This window comes from Vipera berus, assembly GCF_964194415.1.
Source record: "Vipera berus genome assembly, chromosome: 5".
NCBI classification, from domain to species: domain Eukaryota; kingdom Metazoa; phylum Chordata; class Lepidosauria; order Squamata; family Viperidae; genus Vipera; species Vipera berus.
This window is the reverse complement of record NC_138207.1, coordinates 42,139,045-42,158,799: the sequence shown is the minus strand read 5'-3', so window position 1 is coordinate 42,158,799 and position 19,755 is coordinate 42,139,045. Positions and strand designations below refer to the sequence as shown.

The 19,755-nt window shown below is 39.3% G+C and overlaps 1 protein-coding gene across 1 annotated transcript; it reads right to left on the bottom strand.

The window, feature by feature from the left end:
- Positions 1-426: 426 nt before the first annotated feature.
- TMEM41A (transmembrane protein 41A) lies at positions 427-19,408 on the bottom strand. Its single transcript, XM_081328719.1, has 5 exons — positions 19,122-19,408; positions 10,955-11,108; positions 9,579-9,740; positions 3,166-3,304; positions 427-2,245 (listed from the first exon to the last, which is right to left on the bottom strand). The coding sequence occupies exons 1-5, from the start codon at positions 19,220-19,222 to the stop codon at positions 2,022-2,024; spliced, it is 780 nt and encodes a 259-aa protein (XP_081184845.1). The 5' UTR covers positions 19,223-19,408; the 3' UTR covers positions 427-2,021.
- Between the last annotated feature and the right edge of the window lie 347 nt (positions 19,409-19,755).

Sequence of the window (19,755 nt, the reverse complement as noted above, 5' to 3'; positions counted from 1 at the left end):
TTTTTTTTCTGTACAGTAGTTATAGGTTTCAAACTATAAGAAGGTGGTTTGCTGATTGTTTTGGGTGGAGGAAATGTAATATTATATAACTTATTCTGTATAATAAGTGCTATATAAATGCAAGATTTGACATTTTCAGCTTTCAATTCAGTTTAGTTATGTCCTTTGCTACTAAAGGACAACATGAATGTGAATATATTCCTCTCTATATCCTCTGTTAAGGAGTACTTATTCTAACATCAGCCTATTACTGCTACCTCCTGAGGACATGTTGAAAGTGTAAAAATGCCAGCCTTACAACATAATACAGATGGAACTAAATTAAGCCTCCTGCATGCCAGCCTACTGTTTCTTGCTTGAAGGAAAAGATGAGCAGTTTGAAATAAAGTCAAACAGTGTTTTTTCCTCATTATTTAATGTGCACAATTGAAAGGTAGGAGCTGATCAAGACCTGGTTAGAGCTATACAGACTCATATGGCACTTCATAAAGTCATTTCATCAAACTATCAACCATTTTCACTACCATTTATCTGATAAATATGTAATGTCTGTGAAAATAAACAGATTATGATTTCCATAATGGGAAGAAGTATTAAAAATAAGGTGCTTAAGATAGAATTGCTGCTCATGCTGATGCAAACCAGATAATCAGTTATAACTTGCACAGTGTATTCTTCAGATTAGCTTTTATTACTGTTTTCTTGGCATACCACATGTACAAAGAATCAACAGCAACCATCCTAAGAAGTTTGCTAAGACTGATACATTTAATACAATATGACCTTTGTTTAGTGCAGGTGTGGGGAACAATGGCCGCTTTGTGACTTGTGGACAACTCCCAGAATTCCTGAGCCAGCCAAGGAAGTCCACAAGTCATAAAGTTGTGGGAGTTGAAGTCCACAAGTCATAAAAGGGCCATTACTCCCCACCTCTGGTTTAAGAGTATAGCAACTTTCTGCTTGCTTTGATTTCTAAAATGGCAAACTTGCATCACTGCAGACATCAGGCAAAAAAAAACCCCTTATCAATTTCATTAACACCTTGTCTTCTATCCATTTCTTTGTTGTAGTATAAAAAGGACCAAACAAGGCTCTTTCCTGCATTCTGAAGCCACAGTCTGATGCAGAGACAAGCAAGACCAAGGCCATTTTCAAATAGGAAATTCAGGGGAAAATGGCATTAACTAACACTTGGATTAAGAACAAGTGCCATATTATAAGAGGATTTTCACAACTATGAAAACTGGACTGAGCAAACAATATAAGAATTTCAATTATTATATTCAAAATATTACTTTTGCTTAATATAATTTTACTTTGAAAAATGAAAAATGCAATTTTCCATAGAGCCAGAAAGAAAATTTCCTCAGAGACTTAATCTGAAGTCTCCTAGACCCCACAGGCATTTCATGTTACCTTATACAGGAAATCATAAAATACTTATTAAAAATTGTAATGCTGAGAAAGATAAGAGGCAAGCCATTCCTGCATGACTGTAGCACCCTCTACAGTATATCATTTTTCTTCTCTGTGATGTTTCAACTGGTGAAAGAAAATAATACAAAACTTCACTGCATTCCTCACATTGGGAGGAAACACAATTCATCATTGCTGTTATTTAAACAAATCAATATCTGGCCCAAGTACAACATTGTAACTGCTTAATGTGCAAAACAAATGCTGTTCACCTGGCAAGCAATTTCAGGCTTACTCAGTGATGCTAGGATTTAGATTTCCTCAAACCAATAGATGCAGGTCCATTTGGTCCCTCAAACTCTGACTTCTGGATAAACTGGATCACAAGTAATTTAATAAAATGGGACACACCAGTCTCAGCTCTTTTTAAAAAAAAGTAATTTAAAAGATTCATCTTTATACATTAACAAAACAGGATGCCTAAAACAGCAATAAGAAGTCCAAAGTTCAATGACAACAGAACTGCTGATTCAAAATACCTATTTTTCCAATTCTCTCTTAAATAGAATTCCACATTGTGTGATATCTATTTAGGGATAGTTTATTCAGTTGTATTTTCTTCCATCCAGCAAGTAAGTTTTCTGTTCACTTTTGTCTAAATTGAGACATTTCTGACTGAATTTCTTAATAAGAGTCCCAGGGATTAATGCCATCGTGGCTATAGCCAACATCTTGAATAAGTTACTCCAGGAGAAAATGTTATCCAGGGAAGATATCTGTGAAAGTACTGAGCCTGTCTGGACACAGATAAAATTATAGGGAGTCAATCCTGTAAGTGAAAGGAAAATTCTAAGATTAGAAAAATGTATACATTTCACAAACTCTTAAGTTCTAGCCTGCAAATAGAAAAAGGGCTTGAATATACAAATGGAGGGGAATAGATATGAGCATCAATGGAGGAGAAAAAACATAAATTTACAAATGTCATTGGAGAAAATAAAGAATTTGCAAGTTTGATGTATAGATGTTCCCTACACATGAACAAGCTGGAAACTTCTGCTTACCTGGATATTTTTTTTTTACAGTTTGTGCAACCTGGTTTAACATCTTAAATCACATTATAAAAATGGTACTGATAAAGTTTTTATTAATCACTTTAAGAATTGTTGAAATTATGGCATTAAATTGGAGATACTTTTCAATTCTCACAATAAGAAGTAATGAGCTCAACAAAAAAAATCAGTGTTTTTCTGTTAGCACTTTCTGGTAAAATATAAGGAAATAAGGGAACCCTAGCAAAAATATGTTCTTGCTATGTAATTTGTAAATTATTTATGTATTTGCTTTCTGCAGCCTAGTGGACACTTGTATAAAAGAAATCCAATGTGTGTTCCGTTGAAGCTGAGGTTGCTTATCTGCATTTGTGAAAAGCTGCAATAGCCAGGCAGAAATGCTTCCCATCTCTTCTTCAAGAATCAGTTCAATTCATGCTTTATCTCAAAGAACACTAAACGTTTATAGCTCCAGAAACTTGAGAGAAGATGGGCTCATTAATTCATCCATCTCCTCCATTCATACCATTTACCTACAAGCAACCATACCATTATTCCACATGTACTGCCATAGCAAAAAAAAAATCACTGAATTTGAATAATAGAAATAATGAGAAGCAAGCATAATGCAAAAGTGAAGAAAGACCAAATAAAATACTAAACAATATGCATGTAAATATGCTGTTTTTGTTCTTACCTATGAGAACAGAGAAGAAAAACTGAGTTACATGGATGTTCAAGACTGGAGATGCAATATTCAGAAACCAGTTTGGAGTCATGGGGAGCAGTCTCAGAAATAACAAGAAGAAGAACAAGGAATGTCTATTTTCTTCTACCTGTGAAAGGAAGATAAAAACCAGACATGATCAAACTGCTTTCTTCCACACATGCTTTCTTCTCCCAAAAATTGTATAGTACTGTAATATAAACATGTTCTAAATAATATTCAATTAATCAACTTATTATTTCTCAGCTCTTCTGTTCTTTTAAGGAAGGCATCCACAAGAGAATGGGGATGAGGGAAGAATACTATATTTCTGGTAATTTTCCCTTCTCTGAAATCTGAGGAGCCTGAGGAAAGACAGTGAAGGGAGGAAGAATGCCTGAAAACTTCCTTCTGCTCTTTAAAGGCAGGGTTTTTTTCCTGCAGCTTGGACCCATCTATGACTGGAAGGAGTCCTTCCAAATGTAGGCTACTAGTTAGGATCTAAGACTAGCAGACATTTTCCACTGGCATAAACAAAGTAGAGAAACAGTTTGCTGGTGGAAGGTATAGTTACCATGGTATTATTGTTTGTGTTCTATTGATTAGGTATAGGCCCATACTAGCAAAAAACATTTACTATAAGTCTATGCAGCAATTTTACTGCACACTTTTTAAAGTCATTACCATCGTGCAAAGGATTATTGGCTGCCCCCCCCACACACACCCCGGGGGGATTAACTATATAGTTCATGTTAGGCATATGGTGTTAGCCTACAATGTTGGGTTGAAAATATATTAACCATAATGCTATGGCTTTAAGAAGTTAATTGGCCAATGGGTGTGTAAGTGTTCTCATGGCCATAAGAGGAAGCTAGGAACGTAGCTTCTTTCTCTCTCTGAATTCACTGATCTCTACTGTTACTGTTTTTTGCTCTGCTGTTGGTTTACTACTGTTGTAAACTTGAACTGTGTATTGACCTCTGGACCGGTAAGAAGACTTTGTATTTTGGATTGCTACTTGGACTGTTTATTTTTGACTGTGCATTTTTGTTTTTACACCACCTCAAAAGTAAACTACTTTTTGTTTTTATAACTCAGTGTATTCTTGTGTGACTTTTACTGCTCTCAGTGCCCTTCCTTGTCTGTGCAACTCTTTGGTAGCACAAGGAGACCTCTGCACAATAAATTCCATAACACTGGTTATGGGCCCAGGCCTGTACTGAGAGTAAGTTCACACAGTATTCCTACCTGAGTTTGTGTTAGCTATTTGGTGTAAAATGGCACAAGAACAGTTGTCAGGCATCTCCTGGATAACCCGGTTGGATGGGACAAACTATGTTTCCTGGTCCACAAAATGCTGCTTGCTTTTGCGCAAGGAAGGACTATGGGCTGTTGTAAATAACCCACCAGATACTACTGCTTGGGATCCAGATGACGAAGAGGATGCAAAGAAGTTAGACAACTTTAAACGAAGCAACGAGAAAGCTCTTTGCATTATTGGACTAACACTGAATGACCAGCAGCTTGTCCATATTCGTGGTGAGGAGTCTGCTGCTAGGTGTTGGGATGTTTTGCGAAGGCTTTATGTTCGTGACAGTGTGGGTGCACATATACACCTTACGCGTAAGCTGTTTAGGGCTCGTCTGCAGAAGAATGGAGATATGCTGACCCATTTAAATTACATGAAGGCAACTTTTCAAGAGCTTCATGAAAAGGAGCTGATTTTTTCAGAGTTGCATCAGGTCTACATTATTCTGTCATCTTTGGATGAGAGTTATGATGGGTATGTTTCTTCTTTGGAAGTCCTGACCAGAGAGGAACTGACATTGACTAACATTACTGGGAGACTGCTGGAAGAGTCCAGAAGGAGGCGTGACAGAGACCAGCTGAGAGAGACACAGCCACGAGAGGAGCAGCAATTTACCACTGCTTACAATGTCAAGAAATGTTATTCTTGTGGGGCTAGAGGGCATATAGCCAAATTCTGTAGAAAGGGTAGAAAACAGAATGTAAATAGCAGTGGGAAGGCTAAAAAGAGCATTGGTTTGGCTATTTCTGGTAAACCAACATCCAGAAATAATGAATTGTGGGTTGTTGATAGTGGGGCTTCACAATGCATTACTAAAGAGAAAAAGAGGTTTATTACTATGAAAAACAGCAACCAATATGTTTCACTGGCCAACGGTTGGAGGATGAAGGCCTCTGGTGAAGGTAATTCCTATTGTCCATGCATTGATGAACAGTTACCTATGTTATATATACCTAAACTAAGATTCAACCTGTTATCTGTAAGGGAATTGGTTAAGGTTGGGTTTGTGGTAACATTCAGAGGGGAGCAATGCACTATTGAGAGGAATGGAACCTGTGTAACTGCTAATTTGAAAAATGGTTTATTCATTCTCACAAGTAACCAGGTTAGTACAGTTAAAGCTAACTCAATATGTGAGAACAAGAAGCCACATGATGAATGTATACATTTATTGCATAGGCGGTTAGGGCATGTAAACTTTAACTCACTACGTAAAACAGTGGAATTAGTAGAGGGAGTTAAACTGAAGCCATGTAGTAAGTATTTGAATTGCAATGCCTGTAATCAGGAAAAGAGCAAGGCAACTCCTGCAAACAGGATAAACGGCTTCAAAACAACTGTTCCTTTGGAAGTTGTGTTTGCTGATTTAATTGGACCCATGAAACCAAGTTTAGGAGGGTCATGTTATGTTTTAAGTATATTGGACCACTACTCTAGATATGGTTTTTGTTATCTGCTTAAGTCAAAGGCAGATACTTTCCAACAATTTGCAAACTGGCTGAAGTTCGTGGAGAGAAAAACAAAGAGAAAGGTTCAGTGCATAATTACTGATAATGGTACTGAATTTACAAATAAGTGTTTTGTTGATATGCTAGAATCAGCTGGCATTGAGCATAAACGTTCAGCCCCTTATAGACCTCAACATAATGCTTTTGTTGAGAGACGTGGGCAAACGTTACAAGCCATGATGAGAACGATGTTAAGAGATTCTGGCTTAACAGATAGACTGTGGGGGGAGGCAGCAAAATGTGCAAACCATGTTCTGAATATAGTTGTTAATACTTCTACTGGTAAAATACCATATACTATATGGCATGGTAGAAGACCAAACCTTGATTACCTGCACACATTTGGCACCCCAGCTTGGGTCCACATTCCTGCACAACTCAGGAGTAAAGGCCAACATAGGGCTAGGCAATTATACTTCGTAGGTTACGAAGCTAACCATAGATCCTATCGTTTCTGGGAACGGGGCACAACTAATGTATATAACAGTGCGAGTGCAAAATTCCTTGAGCACGATGGTTGGGATAGGTTAGAGCAAGTAACCGTTAATACTGATCCTCTAGTGTTTGAGGACTCCCATGATAACATAACTAGTAATGATAATACTTCTCCTGTAAATATAAAAGATGAAGAGGAGATAGGGGAGATAAAAGAGGAATCAGAGGAAGGAAAGGAGTCAGAAATTCAAAGCCCTGTAATTCCTTGGCGTTCAACGCGTATCAGACATCCACCTGATCGCTATGAAGCAAGTATATGTCAAGTTAGTGTAGAGCCATCTAACTATGATGAGATCAGGATGTATCCTGAAAAGGAACAAGCATCTTGGAAAGCTGCAATGAACAGGGAGTTGAAGTCTTTGCAGAATCTTAAGGTTTATCAGAAAGCAAAACTGCCACCTGGTGAGCAAGCTATAGGTTGTAAATGGATATATAAGTTAAAGAAAGGTGTAGACGGGACTGTAACCCATAAGGCACGTTTGGTTGCACAAGGTTTTGCCCAAACTACTGAGGATTATGACGAGGTGTTTGCACCCAGTCTAAGGGCAACTACTTTAAGAGCAGCTTTAGTATGGGCGGCTAAAAACCAATATATGGTTAATCATGTAGATGTTGAAACTGCATATCTACATGCTCCATTGCAACATACTATTTATTTAAGAATACCACCAGGATTGACCAGTGATAGAGACCATGATTGTTGGGAATTAAAGAAAAGCCTCTATGGATTGAAACAATCGGGCTATGAGTGGAATAAATGTATAGTTAATGAGTTGAGTGCATTAGGTTTTGTGGCCAGTAATGCTGATCCTTGTTTGTTTAGAAGAGAACACAATGGAGCATTATCTTTTCTCTTATTATTCACAGATGATATTGCAATAATAACAAAAACTGAGTTAGAAGCACAAACTATCATTTCAAGATTGCAAAATAAATTCACAATTAGAAATCTTGGAGAAATAAGCCACTATTTGGGGTTAGATATTGTGAAAACAAATAGGGGTTTTAAGGTGTCGCAAGCCAGTAAGATATCTCAGTTATTAAAGAGATACAATATGGAAATGTGTAAACCAGCTAAAACTCCGATGGCTATGGATTTTAAGGACACTAATGTGGAGAGTCCTGTATTTGATAAGACTATGTACCAATCTTTGATAGGAAGTCTTATGTATCTGAGTAATTGGACTAGACCTGATATTTCTTACTGTGTAAACCAATTAGCTAGGTACAACAATAATCCAACTGTTAGACACTGGCAATCAGCTAAACGAGTATTAAGGTATTTGAAGCAAACTATTCACTACTCGTTATATCTAGAGCCAAATCGTGAGTTAATCCTTACTGCATATGCAGATGCGAGTTTTGCCTCTGATTCAAACACTCGTAAATCTACCTCAGGGTTGGCTATAATGTTGGGTGATTCTTTGATTGGATGGAAGTCCATCAGACAAAAGCACATAAGCTTGTCTACAATGGAGGCTGAATTTTCATGTCTATCAGTGTTATGTACAGAACTGCTAGTGTACAAACAATTATTGTTAGATATGGGTTTAAATGTAAATGATCCATTTATTGTGTATGAGGACAATCAAGCTGCGATAAAGATGGCTAATAGTGCTGCAGTAAGAACAAGATCTAAACATACTGATCTTCGTTATTTAAATGTCAGACAATGTGTCAAAGATAAATTAATACAGTTAGAGTATTGTCCATCTGATGTAAATATTGCAGACCATTTTACGAAGGTACAAAGTGCTGTGAAACACAATGCTAATTGTGAAAGAATGTGCATAAGATTGTAAGAGTTATATATTATTCTACCCAAAGGGGAGAATGTTAGGCATATGGTGTTAGCCTACAATGTTGGGTTGAAAATATATTAACCATAATGCTATGGCTTTAAGAAGTTAATTGGCCAATGGGTGTGTAAGTGTTCTCATGGCCATAAGAGGAAGCTAGGAACGTAGCTTCTTTCTCTCTCTGAATTCACTGATCTCTACTGTTACTGTTTTTTGCTCTGCTGTTGGTTTACTACTGTTGTAAACTTGAACTGTGTATTGACCTCTGGACCGGTAAGAAGACTTTGTATTTTGGATTGCTACTTGGACTGTTTATTTTTGACTGTGCATTTTTGTTTTTACACCACCTCAAAAGTAAACTACTTTTTGTTTTTATAACTCAGTGTATTCTTGTGTGACTTTTACTGCTCTCAGTGCCCTTCCTTGTCTGTGCAACTCTTTGGTAGCACAAGGAGACCTCTGCACAATAAATTCCATAACAGTTCCCACGGTCTTAGGAAAGCTTAAAAACATTCTTAAAGACTCATCTCATCCTGGACATTCTTTTTTTTTGAACTATTACCATCTGGCAGATGGTACAAGATAATAAAAACAAAGACAAATAGGCTGAAAAATAGTTTTTATCCAGAGCTGTAACTACATTAAATACTCCATATAGTGCAACATTCAAGTTATTAGGGGCAGCACAATGGTGAATAGAATGTGAAGTATGTGTGTAAATAAGGTATGTTTTACTTGTGATTTTTACCTGTGTGTAGTGTGCACTGTGGACAGCACTTAATTTCACTGTGAGATACACAAACACAGTAAAGATATTCTATTCTAAAGAAATTGCATCTTTTCCTGGCTTACGTAGATAATTGCACAAAACAAGTTTCAGTTGAAGAAGTGCCTACAGAAGCCAAATTTGTGGCCCTATGCTCTCAATCATTTTTTTAATCATCTAATTTGGATTACTAAAAACTTTATAATATGGATTGTTAAAATCTTATAAAACTATGTAACTTCAGTCAATGCATGTTAAATCACTAGCAGTAAACTTTGTCGGCTAGAATATGGTCACAGAAGCATGGCAAGATGCCTTCTGCCAAGCTAGATTACTGGGCCATCTAGCTTCATATTTTGTACACTGACTAGGAGCAGGTCTTCAAGTTTTCAGATAGGATTTTTACTTTGCAATGCCAGAAATTGAAACTGAGATATTTTAGGTGCAGCCATATACCATTGAATTCTATTATATACAATTCTTACCCATTACTAAATAAAATTTAATTGTAATTAGTTTTTTCTTACCTTCCTCTGAAGCATGGTGACTTTATCAGGAAAATAGTACATAACAACGTTTTTCCCAAAAATATTGGATAGTCCATAGCAACAAGTAGCACCCACAGAAGTCAGAGTAGAACATAACAGAAGTCCTATCCATGGTCCAAAGAGAGCCCCAGCAAGGATGTTCTGTTAGAGCAAAACTAGATAGTGATCCAGTCCATTAAAAACTGTGAGGAAAGCATTAAGGGCTTTATGAACCATAAGAATGTAAGGACAGCCTTGCCTGGTCCATTTACTTCATACTATTAATAGCAGTGGTCAGTGATGTCTCTGCCAAATCTATAAACTGGGTATAAAACACAGATATTTGCTACTTTTAATATAATACAGTATACTGTATTATGAGCCTCAATGTGCTATTTATATAACTTTCCACCAAGAATTTTTCTACTGTTCCTCAATAAAATGATCTGGTTGTCCTCCATCCCTACCTCCCAGCTAACTCAAAAAACTCACATTACATCAGGTTGAAATGGTAAATGGAACAGTAGAAATAATTCAGAATTAAAGAATAATGAACCATTTTTAATGAACCCCAAGATAGAGGCCAACAAAACATAACTTGGATTGAAGCCATGGTGATGAAGAGAAGGAATGAGAATTATTTTTATGATTCATCTGAAATTCTGCTCTGTGGCAACAGATGCTACAAAGAAAGCTTGCTTCTTTGTCTCTTTTGTGCTTGCTTAGGCCTGGCTGGAAATACTATGACAAGTATCTACTTTTTAACTTTACCACCTTCTGACAGGTGATTCCTTGAGTTCAGTATATCCTGATTGCTTAAAAGATACATTTATAAAATATATAATATAAAATATATACTCTCTGACTTTTCAGCAAGATGGAACATTTATTTCTAAGACTGATACGGCTGTCTATATTGTAATCACAACCCTGGACAGTTCACAAGGCAATAAAAACAGCACCTCCTAAAAGTCACAATAAAAACTCAGGGCTCCCAGGACAACATTCTCTCACACATCCACATATTATATTCTGAAGGGGTTTTCCTATGAATGGACAAATAGCAGCAAGAATATATATATATATATATATATATATATATATATATATATATATATATATATATATATATATATATATATATATATATATATATATATATATATATATATATATATATATATATATATATATATATATATATATATATATATATATATATATATATATATATATATATATATATATATATATATATATATATATAAAATGTGTGTGTTATGGAAGGATAAATTTTATAACAATATAAGTATAGGAATATTTTTTTGCAACATGCTGCAAAACCAATCTATGACTTTTATGACATATATACATACCAGAAAGCTAGAGCCTGGTATGGCAAAGGTTTGTTTGTACAGGTAAGCACTACAGAAAAGCAGAATCATGTATGCATGGTGCTCTTTATTGTAGTACTGTAGAAATTCTGCAAGTTCTTGTAGTTCCTCTAGATCTGAGGGGAATTTTAATGACCTGATAAAGAAAGAACATAATTAGTTTAGTTGTACAACGATTGGATTAAAAGAAGGAACAGAGGATAATTATGAGATCAGCCTTGAAGATGAACAGGTTTATTGCAACATGGAGCTCTCTCAAGAAAATAAATCAGTTCAATCTTACAAATATTGATATTTGGTTGTTTTTTTTGCTACTTAACATGTTTATAATAGTTGTTTTTTAAAATGAGCTTAAAAGGAAACATCAAATCAAAAGTCATGTTAAAAACAAAATATTAACATTTTCTACTATTTTAGTTCCGACAAGACAAATGTATCTTTAACAATAACAATATCTGCAGGACTATAAAAAAAAGATAGGAGACTGGATTTTGTGTTGGGAAAAAGCAGCTATTAACATTACAAGTATTTCTTTTCCTTCCATTCAATCATGTCCAATTCTGCACAGTCCCTGCAGTTTTCTTGGCAAGGTTTTTCAGAAGTGATTTGCCATTGCCTCCTTCCTAGGACTGACAAATATGACCAGCCCAAGTCACCCAGCTGGCTTTATGCCTAAGATAGGACTAAAACTCACTCTCCTGAGTTCTAGACTGATGACTTGACACCAAAATGGCTCTCTATTGGAAGTATACAATCACTGAAATACAGTTGCTCAAACTAATAGCAATAGATATTAAACTTCATAAACTTGAAAATAGACCAAAATTCCAGTTGAATTACCCTAGTAATGCTAACAGTAAAGAGCAAAATTTCCAATCACCTCTCATAATTATCTTTGTTGTTGTTGTTGTTGTTGTTGTTAGTTGCGAAGTCGTGTCCGACCCATCGCGACCCTATGGACAATGTTCCTCCAGGCTTTCCTGTCCTCTACCATCTTCTGGAGTCCATTTAAGCTCACGCCTACTGCTTCAGTCACTCCATCCAGCCACCTCATTCTCTGTCGTCCCCTTCTTCTATTGCCCTCAATCTTTCCCAGCATGAGGCTCTTCTCCAGTGAGTCCTTCCTCCTCATTAGGTGGCCAAAGTATTTGAGTTTTAGCTTCAGGATCTGGCCTTCTAAAGAGCAGTCAGGGTTGATCTCCTCTAGGACTGACCGGTTTGATCGCCTTGCAGTCCAAGGGACTCGCAGGAGTCTTCTCCAGCACCAGAGTTCAAAGGCCTCAATTCTTTTGCGCTCAGCCTTTCTTATGGTCCAACTTTCACTGCCATACATTGCAACTGGGAAGACCATAGCCTTGACTATACGCACTTTTGTTGACAGGGTGATGTCTCTGCTTTTTAGTGTGCTGTCTAGATTTGCCATGGCTTTCCTCCCCAGGAGCAAGCGTCTTTTAATTTCTTGACTACAGTCCCCATCTGCAGTGATCTTGGAGCCCAGGAAAATAAAATCTGTCACTACCTCCATTTCTTCCCCATCTATTTGCCAGGAATTGAGAGGGCCGGATGCCATGATCTTGGTTTTCTTAATGTTTAGTTTCAACCCAAGTTTTGCACTCTCCTTCTTCACTCGCAACAAGAGACTCTTCAGTTCCTCTTCACTTTCTGCCATTAGAGTGGTATCATCTGCATATCTTAGGTTGTTGATATTTCTTCCAGCAATCTTAATTCCAACTTTTGATTCATCTAGCCCTGCCTTTCTCATGATGTGCTCTGCATATAAGTTAAATAGGCAAGGCGACAGTATACAGCCTTGCCGGACTCCTTTCCCAATTTGGAACCAATCAGTGGTTCCGTGTCCAGTTCTCACTGTTGCTTCTTGACCCGCATATAGGTTTCTCAAGAGACAAATAAGATGGTCTGGTACTCCCATCTCTTTAAGAACTTGCCACAGTTTGTTATGATCCACACAATCAAAGGCTTTAGCATAGTCAATGAAGCAGAAGTAGATGTTTTTCTGGAACTCCCTAGCTTTCTCCATGATCCAGCGTATGTTGGCAATTTGATCTCTAGTTCCTCTGCCTCTTCGAAATCCTGCCTGTACTTCTGGTAGTTATTGATTTTTGATTTTATTGAGATTTTTTATACCGCCCTTCTCCCAAAGGGACTCAGGGCGGTTCACAGGGCATAAATATAAACAACAGTACAAACATTAAAAGATAATTAAATTAATGCCCAAGTTAAAACCAGAATAATAAAACAAACCTATAAAAAACCCAAGTACCCCCATCAGGCCAGACCCGCTAGTTCGAATAAATGGGTCTTCAACCCGCGACGGAAGGATCGGAGGTCTGATGCCATCCGGAGCTCAACCGGCAGTTGGTTCCATAACGCCGGAGCACCCACAGAGAAGGCCCTCCCCCTGGGGGCCACCAGTCGACATTCCTTGACAGGAGGCACCCTGAGGAGGCCCTCTCTGTGGGCGCGCACAGGGCGGAGGGGAGTCGACGCCGGCAGCAGGTGGTCCTCGAGGTATCGCGGACCCATGCCATGTAGGGACTTAAAGATCATAACCAGTTCTCGATCCACATACTGCTGAAGTCTAGCTTGTAGGATTTTAAGCATGACTTTACTAGCATGAGAAATGAGTGCAATGGTGCGATAGTTTGAACATTCTTTGGCACTGCCTTTCTTTGGAATTGGAATGTAAACTGATCTTTTCCAATCCTGTGGCCACTGTTGAGTTTTCCAAATTTGCTGGCAAATTGAGTGTAGCACTTTTACTGCATCGTCTTTTAAGATTTTGAATAGCTCAGCTGGAATACTGTCACCTCCACTAGCTTTGTTGTTGCTCAGCTTTTCTAAGGCCCACTTCACTTCACATTCTAGGATGTCTGGCTCGAGGTCAGTGACCACCTCATTGTGATTATCAGGGACATTAAGCTCATTCTTGTATAGTTCTTCTGTGTAATTTTGCCATCTCTTCTTAATCTCTTCTGCCTCTGTTAGATCCCTGCCATTTTGGTCCTTTATCATGCCCATTTTTGCATTGAACGTTCCCTTCATCTCTCCAATTTTCTTGAAAAGATCTCTGGTCCTCCCTATTCTATTGTTTTCTTCTATTTCTTTGCACTGTTCATTTAAGAAGGCATTCTTATCTCTTCTAGCTATTCTCTGGAATTCTGCATTCAATTGGGCGTATCTTTCTTTTTCTCCCTTGCCTTTTGCTTCCCTCCTTTCCTCAGCTATTTGCAAAGCTTCCTCAGACAGCCATTTTGCTTTCTTGCATTTCTTTTTCTTTGGGATGGTTTTGGTTGCTACCTCTTGTACAATGTTGCGAACCTCTGTCCATAGTTCTTCAGGCACCCTGTCTATCAGATCTAATTCCTTAAATCTATTTGTCACCTCTACTGTATATTCAACGGGGATATGATTTAATTCATACCTGACTGGCCTGGTGCTTTTCCTTACTTTCTTCAGTTTAAGCCTAAACTTTGCAACAAGAAGCTCATGGTCTGAGCCACAGTCAGCTCCTGGTCTTGTTTTTACTGACTGTATAGAGCTTCTCCATCTTTGGCTGCAGAGCATATAGTCAATCTGATTTCTGTGTTGACCGTCTGGTGATGTCCATGTGTAGAGCCGTCTCTTGGGTTGTTGGAAAAGAGTGTTTGCTATGACCATCGTATTCTCTTGACAAAATTCTATCAGCCTGTGCCCTGCTTCATTTTGTACTCCAAGGCCAAACTTGCCTGTTATTCCGGTTATCTTTTGGCTTCCTACTTTAGCATTCCAATCCCCCATGATGATAAGGACATCATTTTTGGGTGTTAGTTCTATAAGGTGCTGTAGGGCTTCATAGAACCGGTCAATTTCATCCTCTTCAGCACCGGTGGTTGGGGCATAGACTTGGACTACTGTGATATTGAATGGTTTGCCTTGGATTCGAACTGAGATCATTCTGTCATTTTGAGGATTGTATCCCAGTATTGCTTTTCCTACTCTTTTATTGACTATGAAGGCTACTCCATTTCTTCTGAGGGATTCTTGCCCGCAGTAGTATACCTGATGGTCATCTGAATTAAATTCACCCATTCCTGTCCATTTTAGTTCGCTGATACCTAAATAATTATCTTTCCCCCACCTAATTGCATCCTTCACTAAAAAAACTAAGTTTGTCTCCAAGTCATCTAAGGAATTTATGAGACCCTTACTATAATTTAAATGTAAAAAATAAAAGCTCTGTAATTTGTGATGTCCACACAACAAAAATTATATTGTGCCTTTAAACAATGTGTTCTTCCTTTAACTGTGGCTTAGTCATGCCATATATTGTTTCATTTCAACAAGCCCCAATACTTATAAGAACAGCTCTATTGGTTCAGACCAGGGGTCAGCAACCTGAAATAGTGAAAGAGCCACTCGGAACCGGTTCCCTCACAAAAGGAAAAACTGGGAGCCGCAAAAAAATGTGTGCACATGCGCATACATGCGCACATGCACAGAACAGGGTTTGACTGAAGAGTGGAGCCAAGGCAAGATATGCACCTACCCTGCATATTTGAATTGATTGGTTGAACTTTTTTAGTCCCACTTTTTTTTTTTGGACTGCACATGGCATAGGACTGGGAGCCACAGGAGACAGCTGAAAGAGCCACATGCGGCTCCGGACCTGTGGTTCAGACCAAGGTTCATCTTAGTCAGGCATTTTCTTTCTTACAGTGACCAATTAGACATTTCTGGTATTCTTGGAAGCAGGAGATAGTTCTCTCACACTATTGTTCTCCTGGTACTGGTATACTCTTATTGATAGAGCACGCAATCTGGGCGTCCTCCTAGACTCACGACTCAGTTTTGAAGATCATATTGGAGTCGTGGCTAGGGGGGCATTTGCACAGATTCGTCTTATATACCAATTGCGCCCCTTTTTGGACCGAGATGCCCTACGTACAGTCACCCACGCACTCGTCACCTCCCGTATTGATTACTGTAATGCTCTCTACATGGGGCTGCCCTTGAAGACCACCCGGAGGCTTCAGCTGGTGCAGAATGCAGCTGCACGGGTTGTGATGGGAGCACCCCGATACTCCCATATTACACCCCTCCTGCGTGAGCTGCATTGGCTACCAGTTGCCCTCCGGGTGAGATTTAAGATGCTGGTACTTACCTTTAAAGCCCTACATGGCTTAGGTCCGGGATACTTGCAGGACCATCTGCTGCCGGGAACGACTTCCCATCGTCCAGTACGCTCACACAGAGAAGGCCTCCTCAGGGTACCGTCAGCTAGGCAATGTCAGCTGGCGACCCCCAGGGGGAGGGCCTTCTCTGTGGGAGCGCCAGCCCTATGGAATCAGCTCCCCCCTGAGCTTCGGATGGCCCAAAACCTCCAATCCTTTCACCGCGGCCTCAAAACACTCCTGTTCCACCAGGCTGACCTGGACTGACAGGCATTTTAATTAATTTATATTTAGAATTTTTAATTTATTTTTAATTCTTTAATTTTAATTTATTGCACAGATGATTTCAATTTTATTTTTATCTTGATTTCTGTACTTATTATATGTTTTGTTGTTAGCCGCCCTGAGTCCTTCGGGAGATAGGGCGGGATATAAATCCCATCAATAAATAAATAAATAATAAATAAATATGAAGACATGCTGCACCCAATCAAGATATAATGTTGAATCTTTATTACCAACAGCTTGTGATAGTACAATTATCCAGGAGTCTATCTAGAAGCCTTTTAAAAACACCAAAGTTAATAGACATCACATGTTTTCTGATAGTTAATTTATTATATATTTTCTTGAAAAAATTCTTTGGTGTATTGTAAATATCTTTGCTATCAATTTAATTCAACGACCCATAGAATTTTAAGAGAAAACAAAAACTTCTGTAGTTCAACAATCTAGTCTTTTCTCTAGGAAAGTAGCTTAACCCCTGATAATTTGTACTGGGATTCTTCAATTAAACAATGGTATCTATCAGGACCCCAGAAACATGCTTTCGTTGTAGCAGTACAGATTCGAATGGCCGTACCCTACTGGTGTATCAAAAGGGCTCTCAAGTCATGGCTCTTTGTCCAGGCTTCTGGCAAGCATGAAGCCCTTCTTGTTTGTTCCTATGTGGGTTAGATCTTTGCCATCTTTGTTCCTTTTTGTTCACTATTCTTTCTTGTATTAGATTTTTTACAATATTTTCTAAACCCCCAGAATCAATGCAAATTGAATGGCATTTAAATTTAGCAGATTTGTTTACATTATTCTTTTTAAAATTCTTAAGAGTATCAGTATGCCTAAATCAGGGGTGTCAAACTCAATTTCATTGAGGGCCGCATCAGCATTGCGGTTGCCCTCAGGGGGCCGGGTGGGTATGGCCAGGGTGGGCGTGGCCTACTGGGTGGGCGTGGCTAGAGTGTGTATGGCCTACTGGGTGGGCGTGGCCAGCTCTACATCATTCGCATCAAGGGTGCCTATGGGGGTCTGGGCAGGAGTGGGACAGATCTGAGGGTCTCTGGCAGAAGGAGGGTCTCTGGGCCAGGGCCAAGGCAGTGGGGGCCGTTCCCTCACTGTTTCCAGGATGGCTTCGCGGGCCACATGAAACCACTATGCGGGCCAGATCCGGCCCCCGGGCCTTGTGTTTGACATATCTGGCCTAAATGGTGCCATGCTGAACATTTTTTTCCTAAGAGAAGTCGTATAGTTTAGAGAAAAAAATACCATATGAAAGAAAAAGATGAGCTATGAAGAAAAAAAAGTGGCATATACTTCAGAGGTAAAGAAAGAAGTTCCAGGTAATCTCCAAGAATCAGATACAATTAAATGGAAGGGAAAAAAAACCCTACAGAAACTATTGTAGGAAATGTTCTCGATTTTCTCAGAGAAAGTAAACAAAACACCAAGATTATTTCATTCTATATTTATTGCTTTGCTGGACTTGACCTATTACTTTTAAATTACTTAGGAAAGATGTTGGTTGGTAAGTAGATATGCTGTTTTTATTCAGTGCTTCTATACGGGAAACTTGCTCTTACCGAGAAACTTGCTCTTACCGGTAGTAGGTACAGCAAGCAATAGGTATCTGAAATAATCACTGAGGATCTTTAGAAATACTTGATGGTGTGTTTCTAAACCTAATTCTTATTGTGCAACTACTCTTCTCCCTTAGGATGTTATGGACCAGGTGAGGCAGCAAGATTCATACATATATGACATCTCAAACTATAATACAAAGGGCTATCCTTGCTGGATAAATCAAATTAAGATACCTTAAAATTGAATAAGGTAAAGGTAAAGGTTCCCCCGCACATGCGTGCTAGTCTAGTCATTTCCAACTCTAGGGGCCGGTGCTCATCTCCGTTTCAAAGCCGAAGAGCCAGCGCTTGTCCGAGGACGTCTCCGTGGTCAAGCTTGTAAGCCGCCCTGAGTCTTCGGAGAAGGGCGGGATATAAATGGAATTAAAATAAAATTTAAAAAAAATGTGGCCGGCATGACTAGACGCCAAAGGCGCGCGGAACACTGTTACCTTCCCACCGTAGTGGTCCCTATTTTTCTACTTGCATTTTTACGTGCTTTCGAACTGCTAGGTTGGCAGAAGCTGGGACGAGTAACAGGCGTTCACTCTGTTACGCGGCACTCGGGATTCGACCCGCCAAACTGCCGACCTTCTGATGGACAAGCTCAGCCTAACCCACTGAGCCACCCCGTCCCTAAAATTGAATAGACTATGCTAAAAGCATTTTAAAATCAGCTTAGAGGAAATCTATTGGCTACATACAAAGCAGAAGGATATAGTGTACTGCAATCACTCAATCGCCTTTCGACAAAAAACAGCGTCGTTCAAAGCCGGGTCGTCAAATCACTGTAAATAAACGCGCTATTGCGATTAGGTTTCATAACAACTTCGAAGTCCTCAGCAGTACCATTGCCACGTCTGCGAAATTTCGATGGCGATATATTTTCCAGTCGGTTCTCAACGTCACTAGCCCCTTTCAGCAAAAAGCCAGACCTTCGGCCTTTGAAAGCTGAGACCCACCGAGAGCTGAGGTAGCTTGCAGAACTCAGCTGCCTGACTGCCGCTAAACCAAAACTCGCTTGGAGACACCAGCGCCCGGCATGACAGCGGGCCCGAAATAAAGAGGAGACGGCCAACTCACCCGCTTCCCGCGCGCGGTCCTCTAGGCAACCAGGCAGTTAGCAAATAAAGGCCCGACGTGGCTGCTGCCAGGACCAGCAAGAACCCCACCAACGACCGCATCGCCGCCGCTCATAAGGGACACCAAGAGGAGCAGGAACTAAAGGCAACGGCCGATGAACTGAATACTCACACTCGGGCGAGTGACACAATTTCTCCTTCCTTCCATAGATTAAGTAAATGGCGAAACTTCCTGTACAAAGAGTACACACAGAAGCTTGGTCCGTCCACCACTATTCCCTATAGCACCGTTTCTCAACCTCGGCAACTTTTTAAGGTTTAGGCGCAGGGGTCTTCAAACTTGGCCCTTTTATGACTTGTGGACTTCAACTCCCAGAATTCCTCAGCCAGCTTTGCTGGCTGAGGAATTCTGGGAGTTGAAGTCCACAAGTCATAAAAGGGCCAAGTTTGAAGACCCCTGGTTTAGGGACTTCAACGCCGAGTATTAAAAAATGGTGAGGTTGAGCAACGCGGCTTTATAGGATATTAAAACCCCGAGGTGTCGTGCTCTGCTTGTACTCCCGTTGACAGTTCTTCGTCCAGAGACACACGGCTGCACCTGGACTAATCTCAGGGAAAGTGTTTCATTTTATTGG

Coding starts and splice junctions, on each gene's coding strand:
- TMEM41A (XM_081328719.1), bottom strand. CDS start 19,222: ATGCGGTCGTTGGTGGGGTTCTTGCTGGTCCTGGCAGCAGCCACGTCG. Junction 11,109..19,121: donor GGACCGCGCGCGGGAAGCGG/GTGAGTTGGCCG, acceptor TTTCTTTATCAG/GTCATTAAAATTCCCCTCAG. Junction 9,741..10,954: donor TACCAGGCTCTAGCTTTCTG/GTATGTATATAT, acceptor TTGCTCTAACAG/AACATCCTTGCTGGGGCTCT.